The 21976-nt window shown below is 35.1% G+C and overlaps 2 protein-coding genes across 3 annotated transcripts; both read right to left on the reverse strand.

Annotated features, from left to right (window-relative positions):
- Nucleotides 1–151: 151 nt before the first annotated feature.
- Cpr62Ba (Cuticular protein 62Ba) lies at nucleotides 152–1072 on the reverse strand. Its single transcript, XM_017174104.2, has 2 exons — nucleotides 929–1072; nucleotides 152–488 (listed from the first exon to the last, which is right to left on the reverse strand). The coding sequence occupies exons 1-2, from the start codon at nucleotides 1070–1072 to the stop codon at nucleotides 198–200; spliced, it is 435 nt and encodes a 144-aa protein (XP_017029593.2). The 3' UTR covers nucleotides 152–197.
- An 11644-nt stretch (nucleotides 1073–12716) lies between these two features.
- On the reverse strand, nucleotides 12717–15895 carry Cpr62Bb (Cuticular protein 62Bb). Of its 2 annotated transcripts, none has more exons than XM_041777333.2 (5): nucleotides 15848–15895; nucleotides 15607–15776; nucleotides 14817–14913; nucleotides 14515–14751; nucleotides 12717–13136 (listed from the first exon to the last, which is right to left on the reverse strand). In XM_041777333.2, the coding sequence occupies exons 2-5, from the start codon at nucleotides 15694–15696 to the stop codon at nucleotides 12958–12960; spliced, it is 603 nt and encodes a 200-aa protein (XP_041633267.1). In that variant the 5' UTR covers nucleotides 15697–15776; nucleotides 15848–15895; the 3' UTR covers nucleotides 12717–12957. The 2 variants fall into 2 exon arrangements, with proteins under 2 accessions (XP_041633267.1, XP_017029605.1); XM_017174116.2 differs by having other exon boundaries at nucleotides 15607–15799; nucleotides 15848–15892.
- Nucleotides 15896–21976: the final 6081 nt, after the last annotated feature.

Raw genomic sequence — 21976 nt, forward strand, 5'->3', positions numbered from 1 at the left:
AAATTTTACATTTACATTTTTCTCGCCCGAAATCAATTTAAATTTCAAATTAGAAATCCAATCAACAAGTCAGCAAAAGCATTGAAAGACAATTAAACATTTTGGGCAATTTATGGGCTTAAGCCTTAAGCGAGACAAATAATTCGCTCGATCTTTGTTTTGTCAGAGGAGGCGCTGTGCTCTACCGGTTTCCAGCCTTAAATCACAAATGCCACTGGCTCAGCCAGGGCCAGAGCCCGGAGTGGCTGTGGCTGCCTGCTCCGGAATTCCAGCTTCTGGTGCACTCTGCTGTTCCTGGTTCGCTGCTCTACGACAGCCTTGAATCCCCGGCCAGGTCCCCGCACCTCGTAGTGCACGCTGCGAATATGGCCATCGGGCTCTAGGTGGGAGTAGGAGCCAGTGACATGGTCGCCATGCCGCTGCTCTCGGTGGAGGATGTGCACCTGACTGGCTGTGTCCGAGATGTGATACTGGTGGGAGTAGCGGAGCTGTGAGGGGGTAGGGGTATGGAATTATATTTTTAGAAATAATAAAATAATTTCTCTTTATGGTTTAATCATCAAAACAAATTATTTGTGTCATTTCAAAGGTATTTTTAACAGGAAAAATAATATTTGTCGTATTGATTATGAACTTTTTTATAGAAGCTGATGTTTTGGTAAATACAACCATAAAAGGCGAGGATTTTAAAAGCAAATTTAAAAAATAAGCTTTTAAATTGATATATTATGTATATTAAAACCTTGTTTTAAATTAATTAAATTAAATTAAATTAAAATGTTGCAATCATTCCTTAAAAACTTCAACAAAAACAGCTTTAAAATATGTTCAATCGCTGCTGCCTCAAACTTAAGTATTTAATAATAACATTACTTTGTAACAAAACATAAAAAAACCTATAAACCTGGTAATAAGATCACCGACTCACCCGCTTCTCGTCGTGATTGCTCCCGTAATCGTTGTAAAACTCAATATGCCCGGCTGGGCCACGCTGCGTATGCGCAATCTCTATTAGCCAAAGGAAAATGAAACCGAAACAGACGCCAAGTTGGACTCCCAAAGCATATGCCATGCTGACCGGACACGTGGGCAGGGAACTGCTGCCGAAATTAATTTGATTAGAAACATAAGCAAGCCTTCGAGAAGAGTGGGAGCTGGGAGCTGAAAGCTGGGCAGCTGACCAAAAAAATTGGACACCCCGGAGGAGGAGTGGCCAGGGGTGAAAATCATTTGCACTTTGCAGTTACGTTCGGCAGTTGACTTGAAAGCGACTTGTGCAGCACTTCCTAGCCTGCGCCAAGATGCTGATTACATAGTCACGTTGTTAACTACATCTTCACGGTGCCAAAGCCAGACCTGGAGCTGAAGTTGGGGAGCTGGGAGCTGGAAGCTGGTGTGGACTGGCGTTGCCTTGGTGCATGCCAATGTTGGGCAATCAAATCGAATCAAAGACCAGCATCTTTCACACTTCGTTAGGGGCCAAGTCTCCATCGCAGTCGGGGCAATTTAGTGTCAAAAAGCGAGCAGTCGATTAAAAAAAAGCAAAATAATAAAAAAAAAAACAAAGGCCCCGCAACCACTGGAAAATCTAAAACGACTGCAATATGTACATTATGGATGGCCAGGCGTGATCTCCGACGGGATCTTTGACTGCTTAAGTTGTAGAAACAGTGGTGCATATGCTCATAAAAATAGCTTAAAAATTTAATATTTAGAAATTCCCACTAAAAAAAAGGGCCTTAGATTTAAGAGAAATCACCCCTAAAATGTTTGTTTTGAGAAAAGTAAATGAAATATAAAATAATCTAGCTCACTTAATATTATTTAAAAGCTTTTTGTAGTAAATACAAATGTAATATTTAATTTTAAAACATTTCCTTATTTCAAAGCAAAACCCCACTGTTAACAACTTTTGGCCGCTGGCTAACGTGGCCCTAACGTGACTCGATGCTTGAGCGGATTGGCCTGACCCAGGCACCTGGTACCAAAATATCCCTTTCCTGCCAATCCCTGCCATGATCCATGGGCTGGGCTCTAACGGACATTGCCGTTTATGAGGCCCGGAGTGGCCACTTTCTTTCTCTTGCATCATAATGGTTAGCTCTCCCCTGTTTTTATTTTTTTCTTCAATTTTTGAAACTTTTTTTTTGCCTTTACAAGGCACGTTTTGCGGGAAATGCAAAGATTTGAACAGCAGGTGACGCCATAGCCAACGAGAGGTCTTCCCACTTGGATGGATGCTCGTCGCCAGGTTATAAAAATCAATGCCCTTTTGATTAGTTACAGCTGTAATTGCAAACCGTTGGAGAGCTTTGTGAAAGGTTCCAATGGTCACTGTTAAATTAAAAAATATTTTTTTTAAAATTTTGAGAGACATGAAAAAGATCAATACGTTTTCAAAGGAAGATTACTCTCTAAGGAGCATTATTTTAACTACAAGAAACTGTTGAATAAGTAGTTTAAAGTATAAATAAATTCTTTATATCATTAAAACAATATTTTACAAAATAAAAACCATGAAAAAGAAGATCAATAAGTCTTTAGAGGAAGCCTACTCTCTTAGGAAGATTACTTTAATCAAAAAACACTGTTGATTAGGTATTTTAAAATTTAAATAAATTCTTTATATATAAAAAATATATACTAGATATTTATCTACTTTAATATCAGCTCAATTTCCTAGTTTTCAGTTACAGTGCACTCTCAAATTCTGCCTCAGTAATAAAGATATTGTCTAATTAGAGCCAGACTATCAACTTTCGATTGGCCATGGGCAGCATCACGCATACGCCCCCTTGGATTGCGCAATCCTGGCTAACAAGATGAATCTGGCTGAGCTGGATGCCCCTTTAAGGCACGACGCCCGTCCAAACTGTCGTTAATTGCAGGGTCCGAAGGGGGGGAACTGACTCCCATAATTCACAGAATCGAACGGATAATCGGCGGCGGGTCAGGGCACGTTTTCGGCCCATCTTTCGCTCTCTCTCTCTCTATTTCCATCGAAATGCCAAATGCACTGAGGGAAAAACAAGAAAAGCTGGTCAGGATAACTTGTTTTCCTTGTGACTTGCTAATTGCAAATGAAATCAAATGAAAATGGCAAGCGACAAAGCATTTTTATTTTCATTTCTCTGGCGGTTAAAAAAGCACACGCTCCATTAGGCCAGGCAAACATGCGGCAAATGTTTATTCATAACTGGATTGAATCTCGGTCTGGCTCTAGGAGTTGCAACTGGAGCTGGAGCTGGAACTGTTGTCCGAGAGAGGCCAACATTCGGTCAGTCAGTTGGTCTGTCAGTCAGTCAGTTAGTTGGTCGGAAGCCAAGATGCCGAGATGTTGATGCTTACGACAAAAAATAAAAACACTTACTTTTTCTATTGATTTGTGGCCAGATTTCTTGTTTTCCTTGCTTTGTTTACATAATGAACTGCCACCGACAACGAGTGGGGAGCCCCAGCCCCAACGTATAGCTTCCAGCTCCCTGCTACCAGATCCCCAGCTCCATCTACAGCCCCTCTTATCCGCAGAGCTCCTCAATGCTCCTCCTCCCCAGATGCAACTTTAGCTATGCGGGTGCTTGTCGCATGCCACACAGAAAGAAATTTTGGAATTTCAAGGGGTTTAAGATGAATTTAAAAGTATTTTAAAATAAAGCAAAGCAAAGAAAGAGATTTAGTGGAGTATAAATAAATTTTTGCTACTAATTTTATATTTTCTAAACTAACAAAGATCGGATTAGTATCATTTAAGCCAAAACCCCTTGAAAAAGTATCAAAATAACCTTTTTAAAGCCCAATTTAACCATTTTACATGTTTAATTTTACTAAGGAAATCTAAGAATTTATTTTTTCAACACACAAGAATATGTATTTAAACTCTACATCTCTCAAAATATCTAATAAACCCTCTGAATAACTTAATTGTTCCTTGAAAAATCTCAAAATAATCTTACCTAAGTTCAATTTAACTTTTTTACATAGTAAAATTATACTTTAAAAATCTCAAAAAATATATTTTAATTTCTAAAGAGTATACATTTAAATCCTACATATCCAAAAATATCTTATAAACAATCTTAATAACTTAATTTTTGTTGTGTACACACACGCCATGGCATTGCTCAATCGACGCGGCCGGCACTCGAGATTTGAAGCGGGGCTACTTGCCGATATATATATAGTCGGACTTGGACTCGCACTCGTATTCACATTCGCATCGGAATATATATACATAATCGACGTGGCGGCATCGTGCCCAGCTCTATAACCTTAGTCAATGCTACGAGTATTTGCGGGGCTATCTATCTCCATGGCGATCGCCGGAGGCTGCAGCAGCAGCACTCGCCAATGTCGTTGTCGGTAAATGGGGGAAGTCACTGCGAACTTCATTTAATTGCCAAGGGGGAGAAAAATATATAAAAAAAATTAAATGAAAGCCACCTGTAACAGGGGGGGAGAAAGCACAGGCTGTACTTTTGCCAAATGAAATGTGTCAAAGTTTGGAAAGGAGTCGAAGGCCCTCCCTCCCAGTTGAACAATTGAAAGCCAAGCTTAAAGCTTAAAATAATACAAACTGTCAAATATTTATATCTTTTCGAGTCAGAGACAAGTTGAAAAGTATTATTTAGGAAAACTAAAGTTAGCAAGTGACATTAAGATAAGGAAATGGGCAGGAAAGAGACTCTTTTAGTGGAAATTTTATTTATGGAAGGTTTTCTTGAAATGAAAAGGGGGAACTTTAACAGAAAAGAAGAAGCAATAATATTTTATATTATAAATAATAAATATTTCATTAACAAATAATATTTATAATATTTATAAAAGGTGTTTTATACCCTTGCAGGGTATTATAATTTCAGTCAGGAGTTTGCAACCCAGTGACGGAGACGTTTCCGACCCTATAAAGTATATATATTCTTGATCAGCATCAACAGAGGAATCTTTCTAGATATGTCAGGAAGAAATCGATTTTTTGGCCATTTTTGGGAAATTTTATAAGGGGTTACATCATTAAAATTTTTGATTTTGATAAAAAATTGAATTTTCAAAATTGTTAAATGAAGTATGCAGATTTATTAACTGTAGAAAATCTTGCACAGAACAGTTTTCCAATTTAAAATTAATGCTCTTTTGGCCGAGTTATGATATTTTTAATTTAAAAAAAATCAAGATTTTTTTAATATAAAAAATCTGATTTTATAATACAAAATAATATTTTTCTAAGTCAAGGAATCATTTCCGACCCCATAAACTATATATATTCTTGATCCGCATCAACAGGGGAATCTTTTTAGACATGTTCGGAAGAAATTGATTTTTTGGCCTATTTTGCGAAATTTCATAAGGGGTTACATCATTAAAATAAGCAAAAATTACAAAAAATTTTGATTTCTTAAAATTTTAAATTTGGTATGCAGTTTTTTTAAAATCATAAAAACTAACACAAAACTGCTTTCCGAATCGAAATTAATGCATTTTTGGCTTAGTTATGATATATTTTAATTGTTACCTGCAAGGGTATACAAACTTTGGCTGGCCAAAGTTAGCTTTCTTTCTTGTTAATAGTTAAATTATGCAGCTTCAAAGAAGTAAAGATTTTAAGGAAGTAAATACTACAAAATTGTTTAATATAATTTAAGTTTACTCGAACAGCTTCCCCCAAATATTAAAAAAAAAAAGTATTATTATGAAATTTGTTATAAATATATATTTAAAAGATTTTATTATAAATAAGGAAGTAACAAGAAATAACCAAGCTAAACTATTAGAGTTAAAATGAATTAACCTATGTATTTAAGATATAACAGCTTGCTTAGTTCTTTTTAGTTCATAAATTATAATAAGAATTTAAGAGTTTAAGCTTCACTAGGCTTATATATTTTATGATCTCCTTTTTATCTTCCCTCTTATATAATTCTTTTTTAAAAGAGACACTCTAAACTCCACTAAATGCCACGCTTGTAGTCATAATCGTAATCGTAAGCCTCCTTTTTCATCTTCCGCAATTTCAGGCCGATTCTCCACTTTGACCATATTCAGCGACCTGGTTGGCTCACTTCCCCTTCTACCAGATCCCGATCGTTGGCGATTGCATAATGTCATGTCATGGGTACAGGGTACCGAAGAAGACCGACCGAAAGACCCCATTCAAGGCCGTTACCATTCCCGTTCCTATAACCAAAACAAAAAAAAGCCAAACACAAGGCCTTTTATGGCCTTTCCTGGCCATGTTACTCGGCGCTGCACTTCCCAATTAAAATGCATGGCTAGGACTGCCACACGAAAAGCACTCAAATGCGATACGAATCGCAGCAGCGGCGGCAAACCGACAAAAATTAAAGCGCCTTTTCTGTTTTTTTATTTTGCGAACCCGTTTTAAGTTTAGCGAATTTACATAATGTGCTCCAAATGGGCAGCGGGCAAATATAAATCTCAAGACAGAGCCGGGAGCCATCGAAAACGGCAAACAGAGAAGCCGAAAAGCAATGACAATGACAATTGCATGTGACAATTGCGGAAAAAGGCCAGTAAAAAAATCTACAAAAAATAAAACTGAGAAAATCTGGACAGTTTCCAAAGTGAAGTTCATGGAAAATCAGTATATGAAAGTTTCCTTGGACCTCGGAAACAAAAAAAAAAAAAACGTGAAATGAAATCTGAAAAGCGATATTGATGTCTGGCAATTTATGTTATTGAACTTTGCTTTTTATGCAAATTGAAAAAATCCCTGAATAATTGCCCAAACAGATTTTTGGGCTTGTTTTAATAAGATTTTTCATCATACGAAATGAAAGTCCCGAAATTAAGGAGGTTTCCCCCACAGCCACTTACTTTTGTGTTGCAAGTTGCTAGTTGCAAGTCGCCTGCTGCTAGTTGCAAGTTGCTGGATTGCTGGGTTGCTAGGCTGCTGGGGTTGCTATATGTGGGCGCTGTAATATCAATGGCAAACACTTGAAAACTGAACCACTTGGCTTGGCTGCCACGCTTGCTCTGAAGTGTTTGTTTGAAGTGCTCTTGGAGTTTATTTACGAGGCGGCAGATGGGATCTGTCTTGGGTTTATTTTTGAGATTGTCAACTGAACGAAGGAGATTCTGTGAGCTGCAAGACACGAAAATCGTGGCAGGGCATAATTATGGGTTTACCCAGTGGGTACATTCAAAATAAATCTGTTTTAGCCTTCTAATTTTTAATTAAGCGAAACGGAAAGTGACTGAAAAATAGGGTTTTATAGTTTTATATACTTAAAAAATTAAATAACTAAGTCTATTTTGTTAAGAACTAAAAGTGAGGCTGCTACTTGAGCAATTTAATTAGTAATAGGGGATTCTTTTAGGTATATTTGTTTGAATTCTAATCAAATATTTCTAATAATTCTTAAATAAAATCATCATTGTCCTAAAAACCTCTCCCCTTTAATTTTAAATTTTCATTTCCATATTTTTCCGGATTTTTTGCTGCACGAAAATCGTGGTGTTGCCCCTTCTCGTGTGTGCATAGTAAATAAATCTATATCTAGGCCCTCCAAAAATTATTAGATCATTCTCCTCAGAGCCGTCAATGTTTTGCAATTCTTCCCTGACTTCAACTCGATTTCATACTCGTATGATTTAATTAACTTTTTGCACTCTGCCTGCGGAGCTAAACAATAATTGCGAGCAGTGGAGCCTCAGAGCAGTGGAGCAGCTCCGTTCCCTGAATCGGATTCAATAACACACAAAAGGGCATGATGCCGCACTTTGTGGACTCCGAACTCTGAGCACAGCATTTGCGAGTAACCGCAAATTAGTTTCAAACATCACACAAAACCCAATTCGAACAACAAAAACTACACATAAAACAGGCAACAAAACTGCATTGGCAGCCTTGCAAAATTCACAAAAATCCAATGCAGTAATAACCCAAAGCCTCTTTCCTCGACAAACGATGTTCGCCTTTATTCTGTTAATTTTTTTGTTGTTTTTTAGCTTTTCAAATAAGTTTACGAGCAAGCTTAGATTTTTCAGCACAGATAGTAAAAGTGACGCATCAAATGGAGCTGACTGGGAGCTGTAATTATAGGGTAGAGCGGGTTTACAGGGTAGCAGGAGTGTATGAGTTATAGAATAAATATAAGAAAATTATATAAAATATGTTTTAGTAAACAAAAACTGAAAGATATTTCTATCTAAAAGGTTTTAATAGGAAGAAAATGGTTATTAAACTTGGTTAATTATTTTTTTATTATATAAAATGTAAGATTTTTGCATTTTATTATTATTTAATTGGGTATTTAAACCTAATATTATGTAAACCTCTATAAACAAATTATATTAAGCAATTTAGAAGCTAAAACCCCGCTCAACTGGTAAAACAAATATAAACAACAATCAAACAAATTGCTAAAAATTACATAAGTTTAGCCAGAAATGTTTATTTCACACTGTAAATACTAGTTTTAAAATGATTATTAGCCCATAATTGAGGCATAAATAAAGTTTACTAATATTTTACAACTAGTTTTAACAACTTCAACTTTTATTTGATTTTTACAACTTGTTTTAATAAATTTACAAACCTAATAAGTATCTTCAAAATCCACTCCTTTTCTATATTCAATTCTGATTCTGATTCTGTGTTTCATGAGTCAATGACACAAACACTGGCTCACACACATGTTTATAATTCATTTTGCAATATTATTTTTTTTTGGAAATACAAAAACGTGCCTGCCAGGCCTGCCTCATCTCGCGACAACAATCACTTTGAAAGGGTCGTGTGGCTTTGCATCTTTATGGCCACAGACCCAGAGAGCCACATCAATAGAATCGGCCAAAACAAAACTAACTAACAATAAAAAAAATGTAGTTTTCCGAGGATTTTGTAATGCCTGAATGCTAAATTTGGTAACCATCCGCGGCAGCAACTAAACAGCAAACTAAACAGCCTCTAACATCAATAATAGATGCCAAAGAGCTTTCAACTCTCAGCCGGTTTCGCTTACTTTTATGACTTAATTTTGTGTGCAGAAAATACTTTGCACATCTTATTATTTTGCGGTTTTTCTTTGCAAAAAATAATAATAAAATGGATTTCAAGAGAGTTTTGAAAAATAGATTTTCTTGCGGTTACGATTGAAGGCTTGGTCTCGATCGATGCCAGAGTCGGGGCACGTGGTCTCGGCTTCAATTAATATAAGTAAGTTAGTTTGTTTTGCCACGAGACGGAAGTAATCAATGACGATTATTTTAAATGGACTGCTAATGCCAGGCAATTGTACTTTGGCCTGTCTATCAATTCGTTTTCTGCTGGACCACAGAAAATTAATTTTAAAAACTGGAAACTGGGTTTATGGCGTTTCATTTTCATTTTATTCCTTGAAGTTGGCCTCTTTAGAGAACTTCTTCCTTATTGTGTTGGGTATTTTAATGGGTTTTAATTTTATTTAATTGTATTTAATTTTAATAAATTACAAGAGGAATTTATTATATTTTTTTTATGATTATTTAGCTTATATTAAAAACTCTAATTATATTAATTTCAACTATTTGTAAATACTATTAATATTAAAATGAAATATTCTTGATTTTGCTGTATAAATTTAAGAATTATTTAGGTAAGTCATATGTCATAAATTAATTGGTTTTATTTAGGTATTTTTTACTACTTTTGAGTTTATTTTAACTGGGTTTCTGGCTTATATTATAATTTTTCCTTGAATTTGAACTTCATCCTTTTATTTTTAAAAATTTAATAATCAATAGAAACTCTCTGTATATTTTATAAATATTATTTAAAACAATTTAAATTAAATTTAAGTGATTCATAGACTTAATAAATTAATTTTAAATATTTAATTGATGTATTCTCCTTTTTCTTATCCACAAAAATAGTAATTATTTACTATAGACCCAAGTTCTTCTAATCAAACTAGTTTTATTTAGTTAAAAATAAATATTTCTTAATTTAATATATATTTTTGTTGCTTTATTTAACTCGAATTTAAATCCAAGAACTTTTTTGCACCTGGAACTTCCTTTGAACTCTTTTGCCACCCAGCTGAAGCATTTCTTAGCCACCAAAAAATGAGGCTTAAATTATTGGCTTGGCATTTAACATGACAGCCACATTAAAGTGTCCACTTTGGCAACCTGTGCCGCACTATATACACACCCCATATAGTATATATATATACACTTTTGGCCATATGTTATATATATAGGAGTCAGGCTAGAGCTGCTGGCGTTTGCTATAATTGAGGTTTGACGTCTCTGGTCGGGCTGGGTTCAGACGACGGCTTCGGGGCTCAGACTCAGACTCTGACTCCACTCTCGAGGAAATGCTGACACAACAAAAAAAAACAAAAACAATTTTTTTTTCAACAGCCTTACAGTTTTTGGTGAACTAATTGTCACTTTCATTGGGGTCCGCACAATCCCAGCAATTTTAATTCAATCCTAATGCGCCCAAATCATTCCGCACTCGTGGATTGTGCAAGTGTCTGGCCCGCCTGGACGGACAATCGCTGATGCAATTCACACTGGAACAAATTATTTTAATACTTTGTGTAAGTATTGGCAAATGCAACTCATAAGTCAGTGGCTAATCTGCGTTTTATGCAAAGCAACTCGATGCGAGAAATGTTTGCCCGAGAGAGGCCAGTACCAGTTCTTGGCCCGTAACCTTGGGCCAGAAAATATACATATGTACGACGACGACGCTAAGAAGACGCTTCCAGTTAGTTAGCAGCGTTATTCACATCCGTTGTGTAATTGCCCAAAGACAGAGCAAAAAAAATAATGGAAAATCTATCAAGAGACGGCTTGGAAAATACCTGGTAAATAAAGAATATAACTTTGTTATATATATTTAGTTTAATATTTTAGTATAGCTAATTTTAAATGACTATAATTATATTTATTTATAATTATAAATTTTCAGAATTTTAAAATATTATAAATTTATGAATTATTTCTCAATTTTTAAATTATTTCAATTTATTTATGAATAAAATAGAGAGAAACACACCTAATATGGGGTCAATATGATCTTGAAATAATTTAAAATTATGATTAAATATATCTTTCTCACAATTTCTAGCACTTTATAATTAAATAAGTATTCTGGAGCATTAATATATTAATATGTATCATTTATGGATATGATTTTAAAATTATATATAAATTAATTACAAGAAATTTGTTAGTTTTCTTCCTCAAAATTGATTTTAAATATAATTCTTACAGCTACCAAAATACAAATTTTTATTTCACTCATTCAACATTTTATATTCTTCAAAAATATATACAAATATTTTTTTTTTTAGATTTTACAAACCCCATATACCCCATAAATAACAAAATACCCCTAAAAACACTAAACCCATTGCGTGGCACTCGACGGCTCGATGGCAATTACAGCTTGCCAGAACCATTAACAGTTATTAAGATCAAATCCAAATTCAATTTATTTGCAAATTAAACGATTGGCTAATTCCATGTTGTCCAAGTTGTACTCAGATTAGCAGCAATCCAGATTACGGCACCGATATACTATATGAGATTTTGCTGAAATATTAAGTATACGTTGTGGTGGCCAAAGGAAAGGCAAAACATTTTGTTTAAAAGTTAATGGATAAATATAGTAATTGTTGCTTGGGATTTTTGTTCAACAAGTAAAAGATTGTTAAGTTTTTAATTTGTAAAGAAACACCTCAAAGTATGCCAGAAAAATGTGGTGAATATCTTAAACCTAGCTTAGTAAATCCCACAACCTTGTCTATATTATTCAAGCTTAACTTTTGCAGCCACAAATTTTGAATGAAATTAAGAGCTTTTATTTTTTTTAGCTTACATTTTCAGCTGTTAACACTTTTGACCATTTGGCGGGTCAGCAAAAGCCACCGGAAGAAATGTCTTGAGAGCCAATTAAGTCTATGAAATGGGCCATCCGAGATACAGAAGAGAAAAAACACTAAAAACCAAACAAAACAAAAAGTCAACAAAAAAAAGTAGGCTTATGTAAACAGTAACAGATTTGCGGACCGTGAAAATCTGTTTTTTTTTCTGTTGTTTCTGTCTCTTGAGGAAAACGCCAACGGAAATGGCAAACTTTGAATATTGAATGGCAATATTTTTGCACTAATGAAATTCAAAGCTTTCAGAGCATTCAATTGGCCGTGAGACACATCGATTAAAGCTTCTCCCGAAAAGGGGTGTAGTTCCAACTGAATTAATGGATGCCAAAGTGTAAATTGTAACGCCAACATGGCAAGCCAAGTCTATGGGCTGCATCTTAATTAATCATCTTTAAAATGCTCATTATATGTATGGAATTAGGTATTAGGAAGGGGAAAAGGGGGAACTGTGCATATTTTAAGGTATATAGATTCTAAATTTTCAAAAAAAAACAGAATAAATAAAGATTAAATAAGTAAATATTAAAGATTCACCTTTAATTCCTTTAAAAACCATATGAAGGTTAAAGTTTAATCTCTGAACAAAAATAAGCAAAGAAAGTCTTGCCAGTATGAACTTTTATCTTTAATTTTATAGTAAAATATTTTTTAGGGGTTTTAAATTATATATTTAATTTTATAAAAATATATTCAGTGATATATTATGAATATAGATTTAACCCTGGAAATAAAAATAAATAAAATATCCGAAAAATATTATATTTATTCTTTAACAACTAAAAATAAATAAAGAAAATAAATCAACCACAATTCCTTTAGTTTTTCCACTCAAAACTTTTTTTTTCAAATTTTTATTTTACAAAATTTTGTAAATAACTTAAGTTAGTTTAATCTTTTTATACGTTTTCCTCTTATATTTGATCCAAAAGCCTTCTAGGTGTCGAAGCATCCTTTGCAAGTCACACCACTGCTGAGGGAATCCTTTCAATTTTTGATCCAAAACATACAAACTAAAATTTGCTTAAGAAACTACCGATGATAATGCTGCTCCTTCTACCCCCGCTCAGTAGTGACCCGCATAGGGACTCGCATAGTGGCCATAGTGTCCCGAATCGTGGCCATAGTCATGACCATAGTGTCCATCGTACTGGGGGATGTACTCGTACTGGCCCTGGTTGTAGTAGCCATCATCGTAGTCGTAGTGGATGGGAGCAGCTGCCGCCGGTGCATAGTGCTTGGCCACTTGAAGTTGGGAGAGATAGAGAGATATATAGACATATAAAGTTTAGTTGCTTGGCTTAAATTTATTTCGCTGACCGACGCTGTTGTAATAATGACCGACAAAAAAAAACTAAACAGCCGTAACAGCTGCTAACTGTTTGCCATTGTTGGTAAGTAGCTCAGCGAGCCAAAGAAAAAAATAAACGAAAAATAGTATATAAAATAAAACCAAAGATTTCAATGCTGACTAAAGCATTTTCTGGGCAATTTCTTTGCAATTCTCCTTTTGGCAAATAATTTTTAAGGCACGAACTCGTCAGTCAATTGGTCACAGGTGCCTGTTGCCGCCGCCGTTTTTTTTCTTTCTGTCTTTTTTTTTTTGTATGCAAAACCAGCCAAGTTCGTTGCCTAAGTCTTTTGTTTTCGGCGCGCTGATTTCTTTTGCCGTGCGTCTTGCTGATAATTCACAATTAAAATTGCACCGCAGCACCCACAACAATTATGAGTTTTCACATATACATTTCCCAGGCTGCTACAACAACAAAAACAACAACAAAGGCATTGCGACATTGAGAAAATTAAAGCTAAAGCCTCGCACTCCTAAGAGTTGAAGGGGAGAATGGAAATTGCTGAAGAAGAAACAGCAATTTTCGTGAAAAATTATGCTGCGGTAGCTGTGTGTTTTGGGAAAGATGATGCACCTCCACCTGACATAATCTGTGTGGGAAATTTCAGTAACCAAAAAGTGCAAGCCGAGACTAGAAAAACCTGAGAAGCCAGGCCAGATTCGAATCAGATCCGGAGCAAAGTGAGGTAACCCAGTGATGATGGGAGGGGCGTGTCGCTGGATTAGTCAACCATGGGATGTTACACATATATTTGTAACCCAGTTACAAGTCACCAGACACACACTCACTCCAGCTTGGCCTGAGACTAATTGCAATTTATTGAATTAAAATTGCCAAAGCAAATCTGCCACCCAAGCTAAGTACTGAAGCGATTACAATGGATTTATGGTAAGACATTCTCAGACTCAGTAGGCTGTATAATAATTGCCGTAGCTGGCCAAATCAAGAGCAGCAGCAGCAGCATCATCATCATCATGATCATCATTGTAGTCTTCGTCGGGGCGCAATTTGCGATACTGATTGTTCAGATAGTTGGCATGCCGCCTGAACAGCTTTAGCATGCGATATGTGTTCATGCCTGGAAATGCAAGCAGAGAGAGAGAACACACATGGAAATGTCTGAGAGTAGGATGGGGGGTGGAAACATGGGAAACAGAACTGTGGAGGAGGAAGTGAAGTCCAGTTGAGTGCTAACTAAGTGCCGCTAAGCTAAGGAGACTCCTTAATACCAGAACATAACCCTCTTCAAAGAATTTATATGTATATCTTACCGTAGGGCGCCGGGGAAGCCACCACCAGAGGTGCCGCCACTGGAGCCACATGCTTTACCACATGGGGTTCATAGTGGGTCAGCACTGGCTTGTGAGCCACAATGGGCTTGGCCACCACTGCCTGGGCATGAACAGTGGGACCCGACTTGGTCACCACAGCATTGAAGCCATGAATGGGATCTGCGGTGTAGTCCACCGTTCGAATAGAGCCATCGGGCTCTACCAGAGAGTATTGACCTAAAAGGGATATCAGGGAAATATATATAGGAGTTATGGGTTAAGGATTAACGGGTTATTATTACCCTTGACCACATCGCCATCGCGGGTCTCATGCTGCGACTTCACATCGCCTGTGGTGTGATCAGCCACGCCATAGTTGAAGGCATATTTGGGATGATCCTGGTTTAGGGAAATTAAATATAAAAAAAATAATAATTTTTATATTACAAAATTTTAACAAATTTAACATTTAAAAAAGAACTATAATAATTTATGATAGAGTCTAAATGTAATTAATAAAATGTTTTGAATATAATAGGTAAATAAAATAAAATAAAAATAAATATTTGAGCATTTTAACAATTAAAAAAAAAAGGTTATTTTAAATAATAATTAAGTCTAAAGATACTTTATAAAATGTTTATATAAAGGAATATTTTTCAGAATATTATAGGTTTGACTTCCGCCTTCTTAAATATATTTTAAACTTTAAAAATGTTTAGTTATAAAAAAGGACTTTAAAAGTTACAAATTTATAACATTTTAAGGCAAACATTTAAAGCTTCTTGTTAAAGATTTAATTTTTTTATAAAAAATTATTCATTTTTCTATTTTAAAAAATTAAAAACAGCCATTTTATAAGCTATTTATATTTGTAAATTTAAGCTAATTTAAGTTTCTTGTTAAAAACTTAATTTTTCTAAACAAAATTATTACATTTTCTTTTTTATGAAATTAAAAACTTACTTTTCTTTAGCAAATTCAAAATTTCAGCCGATTTTAAACTATTTTATATACAAATTTAAGCTAATTAAAACTTTATTTAATAATATCCTTATTTAAACTTTTAAATATATTCACTTTAAAACTCACATAATAATCCAAAGCATATCCTGGCCGCGCCACAGCAACACCGGCGCACAGAGCCAACGAAAGGATCACAAAGCACATGAAGTTTGCCATTTTATTTCAGGAATTATATATATATAATTTCTTTAAAGCTTCAACTTTGAAATATATTTGGAGAAATATATAAATTTTTGCTAGAAATATACACAAATAGACACTACACTTTAGTTTAAGGATTAAGCCTTGAGGTTTTTTTCTATATTACTTGGAGTATTTCAACGGCACCAGATACAAACACCGCCAAGCTGCCCGGAATACTGTGGCGATTCTAAAGCGGGTTTTCCATTAAATAAGCGCGAAATGTGCAAAAGCCGGCAGAGAAGTCGACAGAGCGGCAGAGACTCTTGGTTTTTCTCCGCTTCTCTGTTTCTCAGCGAACGAGGCTGCTCCAGAGCTGTGACGTGTACTGTGTGTGTGAATGGAGTAGGAGTTGCAGCATGAACGGATGGCATCGGATCAGGTCGGAGGAGAGCAGAGCAGAGCAGAGCAGCGTATCGCATCCATGGGATATTGCCAAACGCAGTCCCGGGTTCCACTGAATGGGGTGGCTTGTGTTTGGTCTGGTTTCTGTGTCTGCAAATCAGCGACACATTTCTCAAATCTGTTACCAATCCCCCAAACGCCATTGTCAATGAAGTCATCAGCGATAATTGTGGGTTTCCACAGGTGGAAGGGTAACAATCACTCTAGAAATAGATAAATTTAATTATCTGAGAGAAAAGAGGCTTTAAATAATAAATAAATATGTATAAAAATTATTAGAAAATATAAAAAAAATATAAAAAATATAAAAGAATATAAAAAAATATAAATAAATATAATTTCCATCAAAATTAAGTTCCGGAAACTTGCATTCTCTTCTTAATGGCAATAATATCTATAATTCTTATGTAAATACAAACCACCTTTCCCTTAATAATACGTTTCCTTTTTACACCCCAGCTCTCCTTCAACCATAGTGTTTCCCCTTAAGAATTATGCTAGATTAATCATTCCGACTTAATCATTAATTTCCTTTATTTTGCTGCAAGAAATGATTGGCCTGCTCCAATTTAACTTAACAACTTAATTCTTGGCAAAAAAGGAAAACAGAAACCAAACAGAAACCGAAACCAAAATAAATCGCTGACTCTGAATAACAAAGAATCGAAATCTAAATCTAAATCAAAGACTTAAATCGGGTCAAGTTGCAATTGCAGCACAATGCGGCCCTAGTTATTCGGCACATGCGAAATTCTCAGTGATCTACTTCAATGACAGCAGGCCGGCAGCAGTTACTAAGACTAGTAACAACTTAGGACTTGGTTCTTTTTTTGTCTCTGAAGGTCAAGCTCATTTTGACTTTACAGTTTAAGCCACCATTCTGGGCCAAGAAATGAAAGCAAAAGTGACTTCTAAGGAGCGGAATTTATGACATAAAATTGATGGTATTTCTAGGAGAGTTGGGAAACTGACCTTTTGATGGGAAAGATGATATTTATTTGATGGAAAATATAAAGTATTTTCTAGATTAAAGTTTCTTTTAAGATACAATTACTTTAAAAAGGTAAAAAATATGAATTAAAATAAGTTTAAAGAAACCTCTTAAAATATTTGTATAATAAGCTTTATAAATATAAATAATAATCCCCATTTAACCCTTAACAAAAGCCATCTTATATGCTTTTTCAAACTGTAATTTATGGCCTATCCTTGAACCAAGATGAGAACGTGCCAATTGCGGTCGATCTGGCAGCCAACAAACTAATTTAAGAAATATTGTCAAACCGCAAAAGAGGCTTTAAAACTAGAGTTACCATGATTAGAGCTAGTAATACCATCTTAATGAGGGCTAGTTTAGTGTCCAGTTAAATCAAAGGCAAGGGGCGTGGCACAGACTCTTTAAGAGTAAGCCAACTTAGGAGACCTTCAAACCTTTTTAGCAACAATTGTTTCTCTCTCTCTCTTAAACTTTTTTTGGCTTCGACTGCGGTTTTTGTAAAACTAAATACTAGATTAAGTCAATTTGCATGCCGCCAAAAAAAACATTTTGCTACCTAGACTTGGGAAAATTCAGTCAGCAATTGTTGGCAATGGTTTTCCGAAGGTTTTCCTCCACATGTCTAAGAAGACATCAAAAGACATCACATATGCGTGTGCCTGGGGCATTGTTTTTGGTTTCTGGTTTCTTGGTTACTGGCTACTGCCTTCTGGCAATTAACTTAAATATATTTAACCTGCGGAAAAACAAAGCAAATTCTTTAAGCTGAAGAATACTCATGGGGCCCCCCAAAAAATGTTCTTAAATGCGGGGGGCAAGTTTATGTGGGATGAGAACTTTTGGGATTGCATTCTTTATGATTTTGATAAGTTAGTTTGTTTAGTTTGTTTTTTGATTTATAATATCTTATAGTTATTTCCTTGAAGACTCTTTTTTGATAGTTCTCTTTTTTTATTAAGAAGATTTTCTTACAGGTTTTTGAAGTAACTTAATGGCCTTTGAATAGCTCTTAAATTGGATTTCCTTTGGAGCTACTACCTTTGAGTCTTAACAATTAATTCTTTTGATCCTTCGTTGCTCCTCCTTTGCTACTTCTTTGCTCCTCTCATGAATCTCCATAATTTCCATTGACTTCAAAGGCGAATCATTCTTCAAAACTGAAATTCGCATTGCCATTTTGGCATGAGGTCGCACTTTTTCAGCTAAATCCATAAGCTCGGATCGCGGCACTCTACTCTGGTGACTTTGACTTGGTTTACTTACTTGGTCACCTAATTTCTTGTCTTGTTTGCCCACCAACTAATTTGACAATGGAGAAGACCATCGTTTGGGGGGACTTGCAACATGGGGAATGAACTCCACTCCACTTCACTCCATTCCAGTCCCCAGTCCAAGGTGCGGGTGTTGCAAGTCTCTCAGAGGTAACAACAGCACTTGGCTGTCATTGTTGTCGCCCTTAGTTGGCCATGGTCCAGTGCCTTTGGACCAATTGAGGAGTTACCATTGTTAACAAGCCAAGTCAGCCAGCCCTGTTACAGAATGACCCGTGGCCAATGCGTTGGCATCCGCGTCGGCGGTGGTGGTAATAAAATGCAAATGAATGGCAGCCCCTGGCCAGGTATAAATTTCAAGCGAATTATTCGCACCTCGTCGGCCAATTTGCTGCAGACTTTTAGCCATCATGCATCAAATTAGCAGACCAACTAATCTGGTTAGCTTTGTTATTATATAATTGAGTGGGGGGCTGAGACTGGGACTGGAACTGCTACTGATTATGTCTCTCCTCTAGTGGTAGCTGTCTTCAATTTATGCGCTTCTGCTATGCTACCAGCTTACTTTGGTTTAGTTAGTTAGTTGCTCAACACATTAATCATCAATTAATGGCATTTTTCAATTACGCAGAAGAAGGCAGGCGACATTTAGCAGTTAAACAGTGGTAAAAAAAAATAAAAAATAGTATAGGAAAAATATTTATAGAAGATATGAGTTATAAAGAAGGTACAGAGTTATTTTTTAAAGTCTATGGAGTTAGAAATAATTATAAAAAAATTTAACAATATAAAAATTGCTAAAATTACTTGGCTTTATTAAATTACAAGAAATTAAAAAACTATTTTTATATAAATTATAAAGATTTTCGAGCCATTTTGTACAATTTTCTTTACCAATTTAAGCCATTTCCCATAACATTTTCTCTCTCAAAAAGAAATAGGAAAACCTTGCCTTTTCTTATATTTAAAATCTAGTTAATATAAATTTATAATATAATATATATCCCTTAATGTTAACCCATAATTAGTGAACACTGTGCCACTGCCACAAACAAATCAGCAAAGCAATTTAAACCTAACCCCACTCTCCCCCCGAATGAATGCTCGGTATTTTATTATCTATAAATTGTATCAGCTACGATCGATGCATATCTTAGAGGTAGCATCTTAATGTTGCCGCCACTTACAGATCGCAGATACTTGTACTCGCAGATACGCAGATACAATAACTGCCAACGATGCCATATAGAGAGCACGTGTTGGCCACATTGTCGCCTTGAATGTCAACTGGTCACAGCCAGCAAAAACTGCAAAGATCGAATAGAAACTAAAATATAATACTTGGACTTTAGTAACTGTCATTTGGCGTTTTGAAGAAGAAGTCAAAGCTGGCAATCTGAAAGGTTATTGGAGCAGTGAGTAAGAGCCAAGTTTATGCATTCCAATCGACATTGAGCCAAAGTGGAAGTGGAGGTGTTCTTGGAGTTGGGGTTTTGGTTTTTGGTTAAAGTACAGAGCTCTAGTTAGCCAACGGAAACTAGTTCCTTCCGGCATTTCCCACCTCCGCCTCCCCGAGGGCGGCACCTGTCCGTTGTAGTTTCGGATCCGGCAGAATTAATGGACACCACGTATGAGAGATTCACCTCTTTGTTTTGGCCTGCCTTCGAAAAATGCGCACATTTAAACGCTTCGCTGATCACTGATCTCCTGATAAATTCGGGCTTTATTTTTCAGAGCCCAGCGTTTTCCCCAACGTCTCTGTTTTGATAGCCAAACATTTGTTTGAAACAAGACCACGTTGTGTGCCCATTAAGAGATCAATATATCGCTTTGTTTTGTGTCTTTCGCACGTTAAAAGTGACGGAAATGCCAAGATTTGTTGCATGCGGAAGCCTCCACTAAACTCTAACTCACATCATCTCTCTGGTGGCTTATGTTAAATGCTCTGCTTTATTGTTTATTGTTTATTTTAGATGCCCCCGCCGCCACCCTCACTGGTGACCACATTTAGGAGCAACTCTTGTGGTCTCTTTCCCAGGCCGCTTGTAAAAGTAAAAGTGCGTAAATGGATAGGGAAAATGCGGTGGCTCCCGGTTGACCTTGCCCAGGTATCTTCTGGTATTACTCCAATTACGATTATGTATTAAAGGGAATAGTTTTCCAGGGCGGTGTTTTGGTAGTTATCTTTTAAGTGGGGGAAGTCTACAAGGATCCTGAGGATTTGTTTAACTTTTCTTGATATTTTAAATATTTATTCTAATAAATGTTTTCAATTAACAGGTAAAAGTGCTTTATAACCTTGTAATCGTTGACTTTGTCTTTTATGGAACTCTAATAAATATTATAATTAAAATATTTATGTTAAAAATACGAAACTTACATGATATTCTGTTGAAATGGAAATATATATGTGTATAAATATATTTTATAAACTTAGATAAACTTATATATTACCTTTCATGTGAGTGTTATAGCTCGAAACTAAATTTTTAATTGAAGATATCCTTTTTGTCTCTCGAAATCGTATTATTATTGTTAAAAAGCTTAAAAGTTGATAACTTATTTGGCCCAATACAAAAAGGCCTAAAAGTTTACAATGCCAACTAACAATAATCTAAGTTTTTCAAATAAAATTGAAAGTTCATCTTAAAGTTTAATTAATAAACTCGGCCTGAAAGTTGACTATTGAAACATTTTCAAAATTAAACAAAAAAATAAACCAGAAGCAAAAAAGGTTAAGCTTTTCTATAATACATTTTATCTTATAATATTTTTTATAAATATAAATTTTTTATTTTATGTATAGGTAATACTTTAAATAATTTATTAAATATCTGTTAGATACTTATAAGATTTATAGTGATCTCTTTGATATAACATAATCATACTTTTTATACCCTTGCAGGGTATTATAATTCCAGTCAGAAGTTTGCAACGCAGTGAAGGAAACGTTTCCGACCCTCTAAAGTATATATATTCTTGATCAGCATCAACATGCGAATCTTTCTAGATATGTCCGGAAGAAATCGATTTTTTTGCCATTTTTACGAAATTTAACATTTTTTAATTTTGATAAAAAATTGAATTTTCAAAATTTTTAAATGAAGTATGTAGATTTATTAACTGTCAAAAATCTTGCACAGAACAGTTTTCCGATTTAAAATTAATGCTCTTTAGGCCTAGTTATGATATTTTTAATTTAAAAAACATCAAGATTTTTTTAATATAAAAAATCCGATTTTATAATACAAAATAATATTTTTCTAAGTCAAGGAATCATTTCCGACCCCATAAACCATATATATTCTTGATCAGCATCAACAGGGGAATCTTTCTAGACATGTCCGGAAGAAATCGATTTTTTTGGCCATTTTTGCGAAATTTGATAAGGGGTTACATCATTAAAATTTGCAAAAATGGCCAAAAATTTTGATTCCTTAAAATTTTAAATTTGGTATGCAGTTTTTTTAAAATCATAAAAACTAACACAAAACTGCTTTCCGAATCGAAATTAATGCATTTTTGGCTTAGTTATGATATATATTAATTGTTACCTGCAAGGGTATACAAACTTTGGCTGGCC

Source organism: Drosophila kikkawai, chromosome 3L (genome assembly GCF_030179895.1).
Source record: "Drosophila kikkawai strain 14028-0561.14 chromosome 3L, DkikHiC1v2, whole genome shotgun sequence".
Classification (NCBI taxonomy): Eukaryota; Metazoa; Arthropoda; class Insecta; order Diptera; family Drosophilidae; genus Drosophila; species Drosophila kikkawai.

Bases quoted from the DNA above. Each gene is read 5' to 3' on its own strand.
- Cpr62Ba (XM_017174104.2), bottom strand. From the start codon at position 1,072: ATGGCATATGCTTTGGGAGTCCAACTTGGCGTCTGTTTCGGTTTCATT. The intron at 489-928 runs GTGAGTCGGTGA...ACCCCCTCACAG, and splicing joins GCAATCACGACGAGAAGCGG to CTCCGCTACTCCCACCAGTA.
- Cpr62Bb (XM_041777333.2), bottom strand. From the start codon at position 15,696: ATGGCAAACTTCATGTGCTTTGTGATCCTTTCGTTGGCTCTGTGCGCC. The intron at 14,914-15,606 runs GTGAGTTTTAAA...TCCCTAAACCAG, and splicing joins GATATGCTTTGGATTATTAT to GATCATCCCAAATATGCCTT. The intron at 13,137-14,514 runs GTAAGATATACA...CCCAACTTCAAG, and splicing joins GGCTTCCCCGGCGCCCTACG to TGGCCAAGCACTATGCACCG.